We start from the raw sequence: 13,077 nt of genomic DNA, 5'->3' as shown, positions 1-13,077 counted from the left end.
AGAACTTACTACTTCTAGGAACCATGCTCAATGCTGGGAATATAGAGATGAATGCAGCATGGTCCCTGCCTCAAAGAGTCCATAGACCAGTGGAAGAGAAAGCCATACTCTTGCAGACAAATAGTAATATAACAAGGTTATAAGTGGTAAAATGAGAGATATAAACCAAGGTACTATAGTAGCAGAGAAGAAAAATTATCTTTATAAGTCCAGAAAGATCTCCCAAAGAAGTTGAAGCTGACATTTAAAAGATTAATAGAAGTTGGCTCTGCACCTGTAGCTCAGGAGGCTAAGGCACCAGCCACATACACCAGAGCTGGCGGGTTCAAATCTAGCCTGGGCCTGCCAAACAACAATGACAGCTATGACCAAAAAATAGCTGGGCATTGCGGTGGACACCTGTGGTCTCAGCTACTTGGGAGGCTGAGGTAGGAGAATCGCTTAAGGAGTTGGAGGTTGCTATGAGCTGTGATGCCACTGCACTCTAACCCAAGGCGACAGCTTGAGGCTCTGTCTCAAAAAAAAAAAAAAATTAATAGAAGTTTATAAGGTAGATAAAGCTAGGGCACTGGGCAGACTAGATAAAGGGGATGATGTATATATAAAGGCAAGAGAAAATAGCATTTGAGGAAATTAAAAGTTATTTCATATGGCAGAAGCATAATATACACGGAAAAATATCAAGAAATCAAGCTGAGTAGGTATGATGTAGCTGCTCAATCAGGAAAAGACCTCTCTGCTCAGCCAGGAATAAGCCATGCATTGTTTAACTAAAGGCGTGAGATGGGGAACTAGTACTTATCCCCAGCCTATGGTAAGCTCCCTTTATACCCAAACTTATAGGCAGGTGAAGCCATCTGACAGAAAAATGGTTTAGGAGACCTCTTTCTGTCATAGGCTTAGGTTTAATAGTATCCCCATCCCTAGAAAGACCCGACACCTATTCTGGTTCAGGACGTGGCAATCTATGTTTTCCTCTCTAGAGTTACAAATCCTTCAGCGCATGGCTGAGCACACACCTCACGTTTTGTGTTCACAGTGTTCAGACTGTAACCATTATAGCCCAGTCAATGTACAGAGGGAAAACAGAAGGTTCCAAATCAAGAACACCTGCTTTATGTCTAGCCCAATGAAAAGTGCTCATTTAAGGTTCAGAAGAAATATGAGACACAGACCCTGTCCACAGGAGCTTACAAATTACCTGGAAGACAAGACAGAAATATGAACAGTCTCCACACAATATTATTACAGCATTATTCACTCACATAATAAAGTACCAACTTGGGTAACATATATAATTTGAAAAATGGGGCAATAATACTAAGGTACTAACATACAACCAACAAGTCCCAGAAGAGTAAGAGAAGGAGAAGATCAATATTGACTGGTATTATCAAAGGTCACTATTATTAATAACACTCTCCCTGTTTTGGCATTTAATAGATGTTTCCTTTGGCCAAGCTCAATCCTTAGAAAGGAAACCTAGGCAAGGAGCTTCTGACAGGCCACAATTATCTACTCCCTAGTCATTCCTTTGCCAGTCCCCTTATATAAACACTGTGATTTTCCACAGCCTACTGTGCCCACGGGATAGGCCCCAAATGGTAACCCTGAGCTTTTTACCTTCCTCTACTGTTGGATGCTGAAAGGACCTGGACAAGTAATAAGGACTACCTTTCCACTCTGTAGTCCAGACCTTGTGACCAGATCTCAACAAGCAAAATTTTAACAAGTGGTCAACCAAGCTTTCCAAGGTTAGAGAATTCCAAATGAAATCCCAGGGTACTTTAACAGAGACAGTTTTTTAAACATTAATCAGCCTACTCTCATCTCTTATATTCCTTCTCCCTTCACCTCCACTCTATCCTCCCAATGTACATCTCAAGCTTTAAGAGACTTTCTATAGACAACTATTTCAGACAAAGGGCTTTTTAACCACACAAGCCACCACAATTTACCTTTCAGGAACCTGGAAAGAGAAAGTAAAGCACAATTGTACAAGGATATAACAAATACCCTACCTCTACCATAAATTGTTCCAAGAAGGAATTTTCTTCAAATGGCTCTGTCTTCAATCGATCTATAAGGAGAAGGAATAAAGAAAAGAAATATGAGTGTTATGATAAGCTTCTTACCTGTGAGATGGAAAGGGAACCCAGGACTTCTTGAAAAAGAGAAGAACAATGCAACATCCAGAGACACCTAGTCTAGGGGGAGAAGAGTTGAGTACAGGTGGGCAAACAGGGAGGAGAGGACAATTAGCAACAAGTGCCAGGTTCACTGGCAGCATCCAGTCCAGGAGTTTTTCCTGCCACAAAGAAAAGGTCAAAGTGAATTTTTACTCTGAAGTTGGAGCCATGCAATTTCCTAAACTCCCAAGTTCATGTTGCCTTAATACAATTTGTACAGTGATTGGCCCCTTTACAAAAATCTTTCCTTGCTATTTGCCTAGGGCATGTCTGGACTCAGTTATATATTTTGGTCACTTGGGTCCCAGCCAGGTACTCAAAGCAGAGAAAAGTGTTGCCTAGCATCAAGTCTCCAGTTTCTGGTCAGCATCCAGCATCCATACTGGGGGAAACACCTCTCTGATGCAAATAAGCCTCCTCCTTCCCTTGACCCCTTGACTATCTATACCATTCCCTACCCAACTCCTCCAAGAATGTCCTCTTACCTCGGCTCAGTGTAGCCCCACTCTCCTGGTAGTCCTGGATTTCTAGATCTTTCATACGAAGCAATGTTGCTAGCTCCTTCACTTGACACTGCAATGCCAGGCTCATGCCCATCAGAGGACGAATCAAATGTTGGGAGACCTTTGATGGAAGAGATATCAATTAGCCAATAGATTCTTACACAGTATTTCCTAATATTGTATGAGGCACAGGCACTCGAAAGAATACTGAAGAATAAGCGTTTTCACAGAAACTTACAGTTTTATAGGTAAACAATCCACTTATATGAATGTAAACACAAATATAATAAACAAGTATACATGGTATTAAATACGTTCAAGGATTTTCTTTTCTTTTTTTTTTTTTCATTCAAGGATTTTCTTTGTGGTTCAGATAAAGCATAGGAAGACTAAAAGAGAGCACCTATGGAGAGATAACCTAGAGTTGTAATTGAAAGAGAAGGATGTGACACAGTGGATACGCGAAAAGTGCTGACTATTCAATTCTGAGCAGAAGCTGAGAGATAAAAGCAGAAGATCCAAGTTACACATTGCCTTCAAGAAAGCAGGTATGGTGAAAACAAGTATAGTAGCAGGAGTAAAAGAGAAGACAAAAGTAGAGAGCCTTGAAGGTCAAATTAGATTCAGACACTAATTAAGACCCATTTCAAGGCTAAAAACAGCCCAGAATGAGCCCAGAGTTTTGTTTCCACAAATGGGGCGGAGTCTAAAGTTATCGTTGTTACAGAAGCAAGCCAACCATCAAGAGACAAACCTAAGAAGGTATAAACCAATGCTCTCTACATATACCTTGCTTTTGTCAAGAGACAAGAGGAATGCAAGCACAGTCATACCGCAGTACAGCTAAAGTAATGCTCTCCTATGATAACAGAGCTGTATAGAATAATTTAATTCAACTATATAACGTATCCATTAGCTTGTCAAAAAAAATAACTAAAATTAATAATCTATTTGTGGCCAGGGGATTTTTTTTTTTTTTTTTTTTTTTTGCAGTTTTTGGCCAGGGCTGGCCTTGAACCTGCCGCCTCCGGTATATGGGGCCGGCACCCTACTCCTTTGAGCCACTGGTGCCACCCTGGTTAGGGGATGTTATTAGAGCTCATCCCCCAAAGAGATGAGCTAAAAAGAGCACTATGAAGAAGAAATGTGCAGGCCAGGCTCATGCCTGTAATCCTAGCACTCTGGGTGGCTGAGATGGGCGGATTGCTCAAGGTCAGGAGTTCAAGGCCAGCCTAAGCAAGAACAAGACCCCATATCTTCTAAAAACAGAAAAATCAGCCAGGTATTGTGGTGGATACTTGTAGTCCTAGCTACTTAGGAAACTAAGGCATGAGGAATGCTCAAGCCCAAGAGTTTGACATTGCTGTGAACTAAGATGATATACCCTGGCACTCAACCCCAGGGTGACAGAGACTCTGTCTCAAAAAAAAAGAAAGGAAGGAAGGAAGAAAGAAAGAAAGAAATGGGGCACCCCTAGTTCAGTGGTTCAGGTGCCGGCAACATGCTCCAGGGCTGATGGGTTTGAACCCGGTCCAGACCTGCTAAACAAACAACAACAACAAAATAGCCAGGTGTTATGGTGAGTACCTATAGTCCCAGCTACTAGGGAGGCTGGGGCAAGAGAATCACTTGAGCTCAAGAGTTTGAAGTTGCTGTGAGCTGTAATGCCACGGTACTCTATCTACCATGAGTAACAAAGTAAGAGCCTGTCTCGATAAAAAAAGTCCTAAAGCAGAGGTCAGCATTTTTTTTCTGTAAAGAACCAGATAGTCAATATTTGGGCTATGTGGCCCATAGTCTCTGTTGTACTCAACTTTGCTGTTGTACCATGAAATCAGCCACAAACAATATGTAAACAAATGAGATGGCTGCATTCCTCATTATTTTGTAATATAACTTTACAAAACAGGCAGCAAGCCAGATTTAGCCCATGGCTATCGTATGCCAACTCCTGCCCTAGATCTAAAAAGGAGTATTTTAGACAAGATATCCCCACGCTGGCTTGAAATGAGGAAAAGGAATTATAGTGTCCCCATAAGATTTACAAGCCAGACTCATCTGGATCAGAATCTGGTGTCTGGACTCTTCAGACTTTTGTGTTTTCATTTTCCAGGTAAATGTTACTACTAAAAATTCTAATCATGCTATGGCTCAAATTAAGAGGAAAAGACTTTTTTCCACATTTCTTTAAGGATAGAAAAGGAAAGACAATGTGGGGAAGTAGTACCAGCACCAAGACCCAGGAAATGTAGGGGTCCTGGCACAGAGAGGAAGGCCAGAAATCAAGCCCAGCTACAGATACCAGATACTTCTTTCTATCACTTAGTGTACTCCAACCTGGCACTATCTCCCAGCTCAGGTCCTTAGAAAAAACTTAAGCCTCCAGGAAACACTGTTCAGAATGTAGCAGAAGTTTAGCTTTGAAAAATGTATTTGCTCTAGGCCCAATCTTCTTTTACCTAGGAACTGTTTTGACTTGGTCCTATTCAAGGAATATTGGGAGGAAAATTAGGCAAATACTATATGTCAGTCAATGAATGGGTGGTGGGTTGAATTGAAAATAAAATCCATTGCTAATCAAGGAAGAACATCATCCATTTGATGGCAGCATTCAAATAGCAGACTCCTAAAGTTTTGTTTTGTTTTGTTTGAGACAGCTTGAGGCTGTCTGGGTAGAGTGCCATGGCATCACAGCTCACAGCAACCTCCAACTGGGCTTAAGCAATTCTCTTGTCTCAGCCTCCCAAGTAGCTGGGACTACAGGCACCCGCCACAATGCTCAGCTATTTTTGGTTGTAGTTGTCATTGTTGTTTGGCAGGCCCAGGTTGGATTTGAACCCTCCAGCTCTGGTGTTATGTGGCTGGCGCCTTAGCTGCTTAAGCTACAGGCATCAAGCCCAGACTCCTAAAGTTAACAATCAGCTTCTCTTGGGTGGTAGAGGAGGGAGTAACCTAATAGCAATTTCTTTGAGTGATGGGAACTATAACAACATGAAACATGACAAGGAATAGTTTTTAATTAATGCTATGTCTAATTAAATATGATAATACTATACTAGGCAACTGAAATATTCTATAAGATCCAAATGTCCATACAGAAAAAAATAAAATTTTACCAGTAAGTATTTTAACTGATAAAATAATTTCATAGGACTAGGTTACATCACTCTGAATCACTGAAGTATAATTCATCCCAAAGTTACATGAACGCTAAAATGATTTCCCTTAGATAAGATAACCTTGTTTTTATCAGACTTAAATTAATGCTGAGTAGAAATCTTGAAAATATGTATTAATGTGTTAATAAGAAACACTGGTTAAAATGTATAAATGATCCAAGCAAATCCACATCCATGATAAGGAAAAATCTTTGAGTGCTTTAGGAGGTCAGGGAAGCTTTCCCTAACCTTCAGAAGCAATATATAAAGAAATACAGTTTATCAAGTCAATTCAACTAATACCTACCTGGTGCCTAATATGTGTTCTGACCCTATCAGGCCTCTCTGCCCCAAAACAGCTCACACAGTAACAGAGGCCAGGAAGCATGGTGGATGCAGAAGCAGGAGTTGCCAATCTTTCTCAGAGGAAAAGCTATTTATAATTTCTCCTTCCCCCCAAGGCTTCAGATTTCCCATAGGAATGTTCACAAGACATAGGCAGGAGAACAGAACAGTTCTCAATCTCAACATGAAACATGATGAATGATATACTGAAAAGGGTAACAGACTGGGAACTAGAAGAGCTGGATGCTAGTAGTCCTGACTCTGATAGCATCTAGATACGAAAATGATTTAATCTCAACTACTCTCAGGTTCTTTGTCTTTTTTGGGTTTTTTGAAAAATCTTAAGAAAAATCAATCTGTCTTTTTTAAAAGAAAAATTATATATTTAGAGTTAAAATATTTGTTCTCACAGGTCCACTATAATTCTAAAGAGGAATTATATTACATATATTCTCTTATTTAATCCTCATACCCCCCACAATAAGGTTGTATCTGGTTTCTCCATTTAACAGGTGAAGAAACAGAACTATAAAAACTCAATACTTAGGGCGGTGCCTGTGGCTCAGTGAGTAGGGCACCGGCCCCATATACCGAGGATGGTGGGTTCAAACCCGGCCCAGCCAAACTGCAACAAAAAAATAGCCGGGTGTTGTGGCGGAAATCATAGACCAGAAGACCTATATATTTCTTAACATTCTGCAGAGACTTACAAACCATTAACTTATTAATGTGTAGAGGGTGAGGGGAAACAGGTACTCTCCTGCTCTCCTGTATGGCTAGTTGGAGTTAAGTTACATAATGCCCCTAGAAGACAAGCTGGCATTACAATTAGCAAGACCAAAAGATACAAATATTCCAGGGCCAGGCCTGGTAGTTCACGCCTGTAATCCTAGCACTCTGGGAGGCCAAGGTGGGTGGATTACTTGAGCTCAGGACACCAGCCTGAGCAAGGGAAAGACCCTATCTCTACTAAATATACGGGAAAAAAAAAAAAACTAGCCAGGCATGATGGAGGGCACCTATAGTCCCACCTACATGAGAGGCTGAGGCAAGAGGATTGCTTAAGCCTGAGAGTTTGAGGTTGCTGTTAGCTATGACATCACAGCAGTCTACCAAGGGCAACAAAGACTCTATCTCCACAAAAAATAAAATAAAATAAAATAAAAACGAATAAAAGATGCAAATATTCCTTGACCTAACTATTTCACTTATAGGAATTTACTAACATTTTTACATGCAGAAAAAATAAATACAATATTCACTGTAAATAACAACAAAAAACTTAGGTATCTATTAATTGCAGACCAAATACATGTTGATACATTCATTAAATAAAATGCTATGCTGCCATTAAAAATATTAAGGTAGGTTGCCGGGCATGTTAGGCATGTTAGTTCTCATCTGTAATCCTAGCACTCTGGGAGGCTGAAGTGGAGGATTGTTTGAGTTCAAGAGTTCAAGACCAACCTGAGAAAAGCAAGAACCCCCATCTCTACCAAAAACACAAAAATTAACCAGGTGTGGTGGTGCATGCCTTCAGTCCCAGCTACTTGAGAACTGAGACAGGAGGATCATCTGAGCCCAAGAGTTTGAGGTTGCTATAAGCTAGGGTAAGAACAAGGCACTCTAGCCCAGGTGCCAGACCAAGACTCCATCTCAAAAAAAAAAAAAAGGTAGGGCTTGGACATGGTGGCTCATACCTATAATCCCAGCATTTTGGGAGGCTGAGACAAGAGGATCACATGAGCCTAGAAGTTCAACCAGCCATGGCAACACAGCAAGATCGTATCTCTACAAAATTTTTTTAACTTATCTAGGCATTGTAACAAATGTCTCTAGTCTCAGATGCTCTGGAAGCTGAGGTGAGAAGATCACCTGAGCCGAGGAGTTCAAGGCTACAGTAAGCTATGATTGCACAACTACAGCCTGGGTAACAGAATGAGACACTGTCTCTAAACAAATATGTATGTGTGTGTGTGTGTACTTAGGCAGGTCTTCTAAATGTATTGATATGAATGATCTCCACGTTCTATAATTAAGAGAAAAAAGCAAGGTACTGAAAAGTGTATACAGCATGATACCATTTGTGAAAATGTACATATATATACATAAACAGACATGCATTTGATTGTGTGAGGATACATATACAGAATATTATATATGTCTGTGTGTGTGTGTGTGTGTATATATACACATACATATATACATAGACATATATAGTTTTCTTTAAGGAAGCACAAGATGGCTCAGCACCCATAGTTCAGTGAGTAGGTCACCAGCCACATATACCAAAGCTGGTAGGTTTGAGCCCAGCCTGGGCCCGCTAAACAACAATGACAACGGCAGCCAAAAGACAGCTAGGCATTGTGGTGGGCGCCTATAGTCCCAGCTACTTGGGAGGCTGAGGCAAGAGAATCACTTAAGCCCAAGAGTTTGAGGTTCCTATGAGCTGTGACGCCATAGCACTCTATCAAGGGTGACACAGTGAGACTCTGTCTCAAAAAATAAATAAATAAAAAGAATGCACAAAACACTGATATCGGCTCGGCACCTGTGGCTCAAGTGGCTAAGGCGCCAGCCACATACACCTAAGGTGGCGGGTTTGAATCCAGCCCAGGCCCACCAAAACAACAATGACGGCTACAACCAAAAAATAGCCAGGCATTGTGGCAGGCGCCTATGGTCCCAGCTACTTGGGAGGCTGAGGCAGGAGACTCACTTGAGCCCAGGAGTTGGAGGTTGCTGTGAGCTGTGATGCCACAGCACTCTACCCAGGGGGATAGCTTGAGGCTCTGTCTCAAAAACAAAAAAACAAAAAAACACTGATATCAGTAGTAACTTTAGAGAAGGAAAATAAGGGACTAGAGAAAGGGGTAGGAAAGAGACCTATTTTTTCACTGTATATACTTAAATGCTATTTGAAATGTTCGCTTTTTGCATGAAATACCCATTCAAAAGAATTAAAAACAAAAATGAGTAATAAACAAAAATTATGACTGTGTGACCTCACAGACACGCACACAAACCTGAAATAGTATCCGCCTACCTCCTTGCCAATGTCCACTGGCTCTAACTCTTTCCTTTGTAAAGCTCCCTTAGGTTCAGGGGTTTTCTTGGGAGTGCGCTCTTTTTCTTTTAATGGTAAATATTTTAACTTAAAGCAAACTTGTTAATCAATTGTTCAAAGCTAATTTCTCCCCATGGCCAACCAAGACTCATCCTTCTGTAAACACTGTTGCCTCTTTTCTTATTATAGCTTCTCAATTAGAGGAATTTGCCTAGAATAGCTAGTTTTTCTTCACATATTTTCTTTAATTATAACATTAACATACAAATGTTCCTTACAGTATTCTTTCAAAAGAGGAAACTTTTAGAGCCTATAAGCCAAGGAGAACTACTTATATAATCACGACATTCTGAATTTCTAGGTCCACATTCAAAAAAGGAGACTAATAAAGTCTGCCCAAATGGTTTGGTCCCAGAACAATCATTACTAAGGGAACACTGCCCTCTGGTGTTACTTAGAAAGCTGCAGGGGTTTAGGGAAAACAGGTAAATTCTCTATAAAGCAGACAGAAAATTTCACCAGAAATTCAATTAATATCAACAAATGTGAGTGACTACTATATTCTAAGCACTACCCATAGGCCTGAGAAACTCAGACATGAATGAGAAGTAGTTCTTCAAGACTGGCTTTATTGGGTTCCAAATAAAAAGTAAACATTAGTGAACAGTTTCTCAAAGTCTTCCTTTGGTAGACTAAAAAAAGGAAATACGCCAGCACTTTGGGAGGCCGAGGTGGACGAATTGCTTGAGCCAGGTATTTGAAACTAGCCTGACCAAAATAGTGAGATCCTGTCTCTACCAAAATTAGAAAAATCACCTAAGCCTGTTGGCATGGGTCCATAGTCCCAGTTACTACAGAGGCTGAAATGGGAGGATCACTTGATCCTAGCCCAGGAGTTTGAGGCTGCAGTGAGCTATGATGACACCACTCACTCCAGCCCAGGCAACAGAGTGAGACTCTGTCTTAAAAAAACAAATAAATAAAGAAGGGAAACAGGAAATGAGGCCCATTTGTCTTCAGATCCCTCTGCTGATAAAACTATACCATAGGCCGGGGGTCAGTGGATCATGCCTGTAATCCTAGCACTCTGGAAGGCCAAGGTGGGTGGATTGCTTGAGCTTAGGTGTTCAAGACCAGCCTGAGCAAAAGCAAGACCCTGTCTCTACAAAAATAGAAAAACTGAGGCAAGAGGACTACTTGAGCCCAAGAGTTGGAGGTTGCTGTGAGCTATGATACCACTGCACTCTACCCAGGGCAACAGCTTAAGACTGTCTCAAAAAACAAACTAAATAAATAAATAAATGTACCATAGGCCTCCCATAAAAAACTCTGTCCTCTGAGTACTCTTGACAGAAGCCCTATTTGTTATTCTAGCAAACTAATTCTTAATGTCAACTCTAAATTTCTAATAAAATCTGAGATACATAAAGCTATCAATGAGTACAGGACATTACCTTCCTAGTCCCTGAAAATGGGCTCTTAGCCCAGACCAATCTAGGGTTCAAATTCTAGGTCAGGGGTGGGGAACCTACAGCCTCAAGGCTACCCATGGCCTTTTAGGTTCTTAAGTCCTGACTTTTGACTGAATCCAAATTTTACAGAACAAATCTTTTTATTTTTATTAACACATTTTTATTTTTTATGTTTTTATTTTACTTTTAAAATACCAAAGAATAAAACAAATTTTTAGTGAAATAATCCTCCCAGATTGAGTAAGGCATAAGAACTAAATTGATGGATACAAAGATCATGATTTAGTTCTAACTTCCCTCATCTGGTCATAAGGCCCAGCACCATAAGGCCTAGCTGTTGCCCTGGGTAGAGTGTCATGGCATCACAGCTCACAGCAACCTCCAACTCCTGGGCTTAAGCAATTCTCCTGCCTGGGACTACAGGCACCTGCCACAATGCCCAGCTATTTTTTGGTTGTAGTTGTCATTGTTGTTTGGGGCAACAGTTTATAAGGATCAAGTTCGCCAGTCTGTTATCAGTTTTGTTTTGTTTTGTTTTGTTATCAGTTTTTGACAACAGTGCGCTATTTCTCTTTGAAGTGGAATCTGAGATTAGTTGCACAGCTCAACAGTACTTTTAAATTCTGTCTACTTAACAGCCCATCATGTCAAAGAAGACCAAGAGAATGGTGAAGAAATGAAACAGATTTTTTTTTTAGTAGAAACAGAGTCTCCCTTTATAGCTCTTGGTAGAGTGCCGTGACGTCACACTGCTCACAGCAACCTCCAACTCCTGGGCTTAGACAATTCTCTTGCCTCAGCCTCCTGAGCAGCTGGGACTACAGGCGCATGCCACAACACCCAGCTATTTTTTTGTTGCAGTTTGGCCGGGGCCGGGTTTGAACCCACCACCCTCAGTATATGGGGCCGGAACCCTACCCACTGAGCCACAGGCACTGCCCTAAAACAGATTTTTTAATGAGCATTGAGAATTTCAATATCATCTTGTGTCTGCTAAAAGTAAGATGATTTGTTTGCTCTATGACATGGCAACATCAACATTAAACAAATTCAATTATGATATAAGAACTACAAATTCTCTTATAAGGACTAATTAATTGGAGAAAAAGGTTATACTGCAGAAATTAAAAGACAAAAAGGAAAAGCAAAGATAATTCTTTTAATAGCAATAAGACCTAGAAATAATACTCCTGAACCAACTTATAAAGCAGAATGTACTCAAGAAAAAAGGGAAGTCGTTTAGTGACTCAGAAATTGTAAAAGAATACATTGTCAAAACTGTAGGATACTTAGACCCTAATAACATTTCAAAGTACAAACAACTGCCTCTTTTTTTTTTTTGAGACAGAGTCTATGTTGCCTTCAGTGGAGCACAGTGGCATCTCAGCTCACAGCAACCTCAAACTCTTGGGCTTAAGCAATTTTCTTACCTCAGACTCCCAAGTAGCTGGGACTACAGGCGCCTGGCACAATGAGGAGCTATTTTATTGTTGCAGTTGTTTAGCTGGCCTGGGCCGGGTTTGAACCCGCCACCCTTGGTGTATGTGGCTGGCGCCGTAACCACTGTGCTACGGGCGCCAAGCCACAACTATCTCTTTTAAGGAAAACCATAACTGAGCACCAGTATGAATTAGCCTTCAACTTAACAGAACAACTTCATGCAATACTTCAAAAGGAAAATTATTACTCAGTCCCTTTGGATGAATCAACTGTTACTACTGACTCAGCACAGGTTTTATACTTCATTCAGATCATAACAGAAGATTTTCTTTGCTCAGAAGAGTTATTTACTTTGGGCACTCTTACAAACAGAACAAAGGGAAGAGATAAATCTTCAACAACTTTCAAGATAAATGTTGTAAAATTGGACTGAATTTGGTAAATTTAGTGCCTATATGTACAAATGGTGCACCTTCTATGACAGGAAAACATGAAAGGTTTATTGCTCAGATAAAAAATTATTAACAGATCTAGATACTCTCCTTTCTTTTCATTGTATTTTGCATCAGCAAAATCTCTGTTCTAAAGTTACTATTTTAAGTGACGCTTTGCAACAAGTTATAGGTATCCTTAACTATATTCCTGCAAGTGCCATAAGGCATGGTCTAGTAATATGCTAAAGTTGAATAATGAGGTATTCAGTGTGGATTTGCCGTATCATTTTTTTTTTATTGTTGGGGATTCATTGAGGGTACAAGAAACCAGGTTACACTGATTGCATTTGTTAGGTAAAGACCCTCTTACAGGGCCCGCCAAACAACAATGACGGCTACAACCAAAGACCCTCTTACAATCGTGTCTTGCTCCCCAAAGGTGTGGCACACACCAAGACCCCACCCCCTC

At 40.5% G+C, this 13,077-nt stretch overlaps 1 protein-coding gene across 2 annotated transcripts in view; it reads right to left on the bottom strand.

Annotated features, from left to right (window-relative positions):
- NHEJ1 (non-homologous end joining factor 1) overlaps positions 1-13,077 on the bottom strand; it is a 97,598-nt gene that overhangs the window by 76,891 nt on the left and 7,630 nt on the right. For both annotated transcript variants that reach the window (XM_023510299.1, XM_023510298.1), the window contains exons 4-5: positions 2,675-2,813; positions 2,022-2,080 (exon numbers count right to left, since the gene is read on the bottom strand). In XM_023510299.1, coding sequence (XP_023366067.1) covers positions 2,022-2,080; positions 2,675-2,813 — 198 coding nt within the window. The remainder of the gene's footprint in view (positions 1-2,021; positions 2,081-2,674; positions 2,814-13,077) is intronic.

This window comes from Otolemur garnettii, unplaced genomic scaffold, assembly GCF_000181295.1.
Source record: "Otolemur garnettii isolate 467f Iridium unplaced genomic scaffold, OtoGar3 scaffold00013, whole genome shotgun sequence".
In the NCBI taxonomy this organism is placed as follows: Eukaryota; Metazoa; Chordata; class Mammalia; order Primates; family Galagidae; genus Otolemur; species Otolemur garnettii.
The sequence above is the reverse complement of the archived record's forward strand: the minus strand, read 5'-3'. Positions and strand labels throughout refer to the sequence as shown.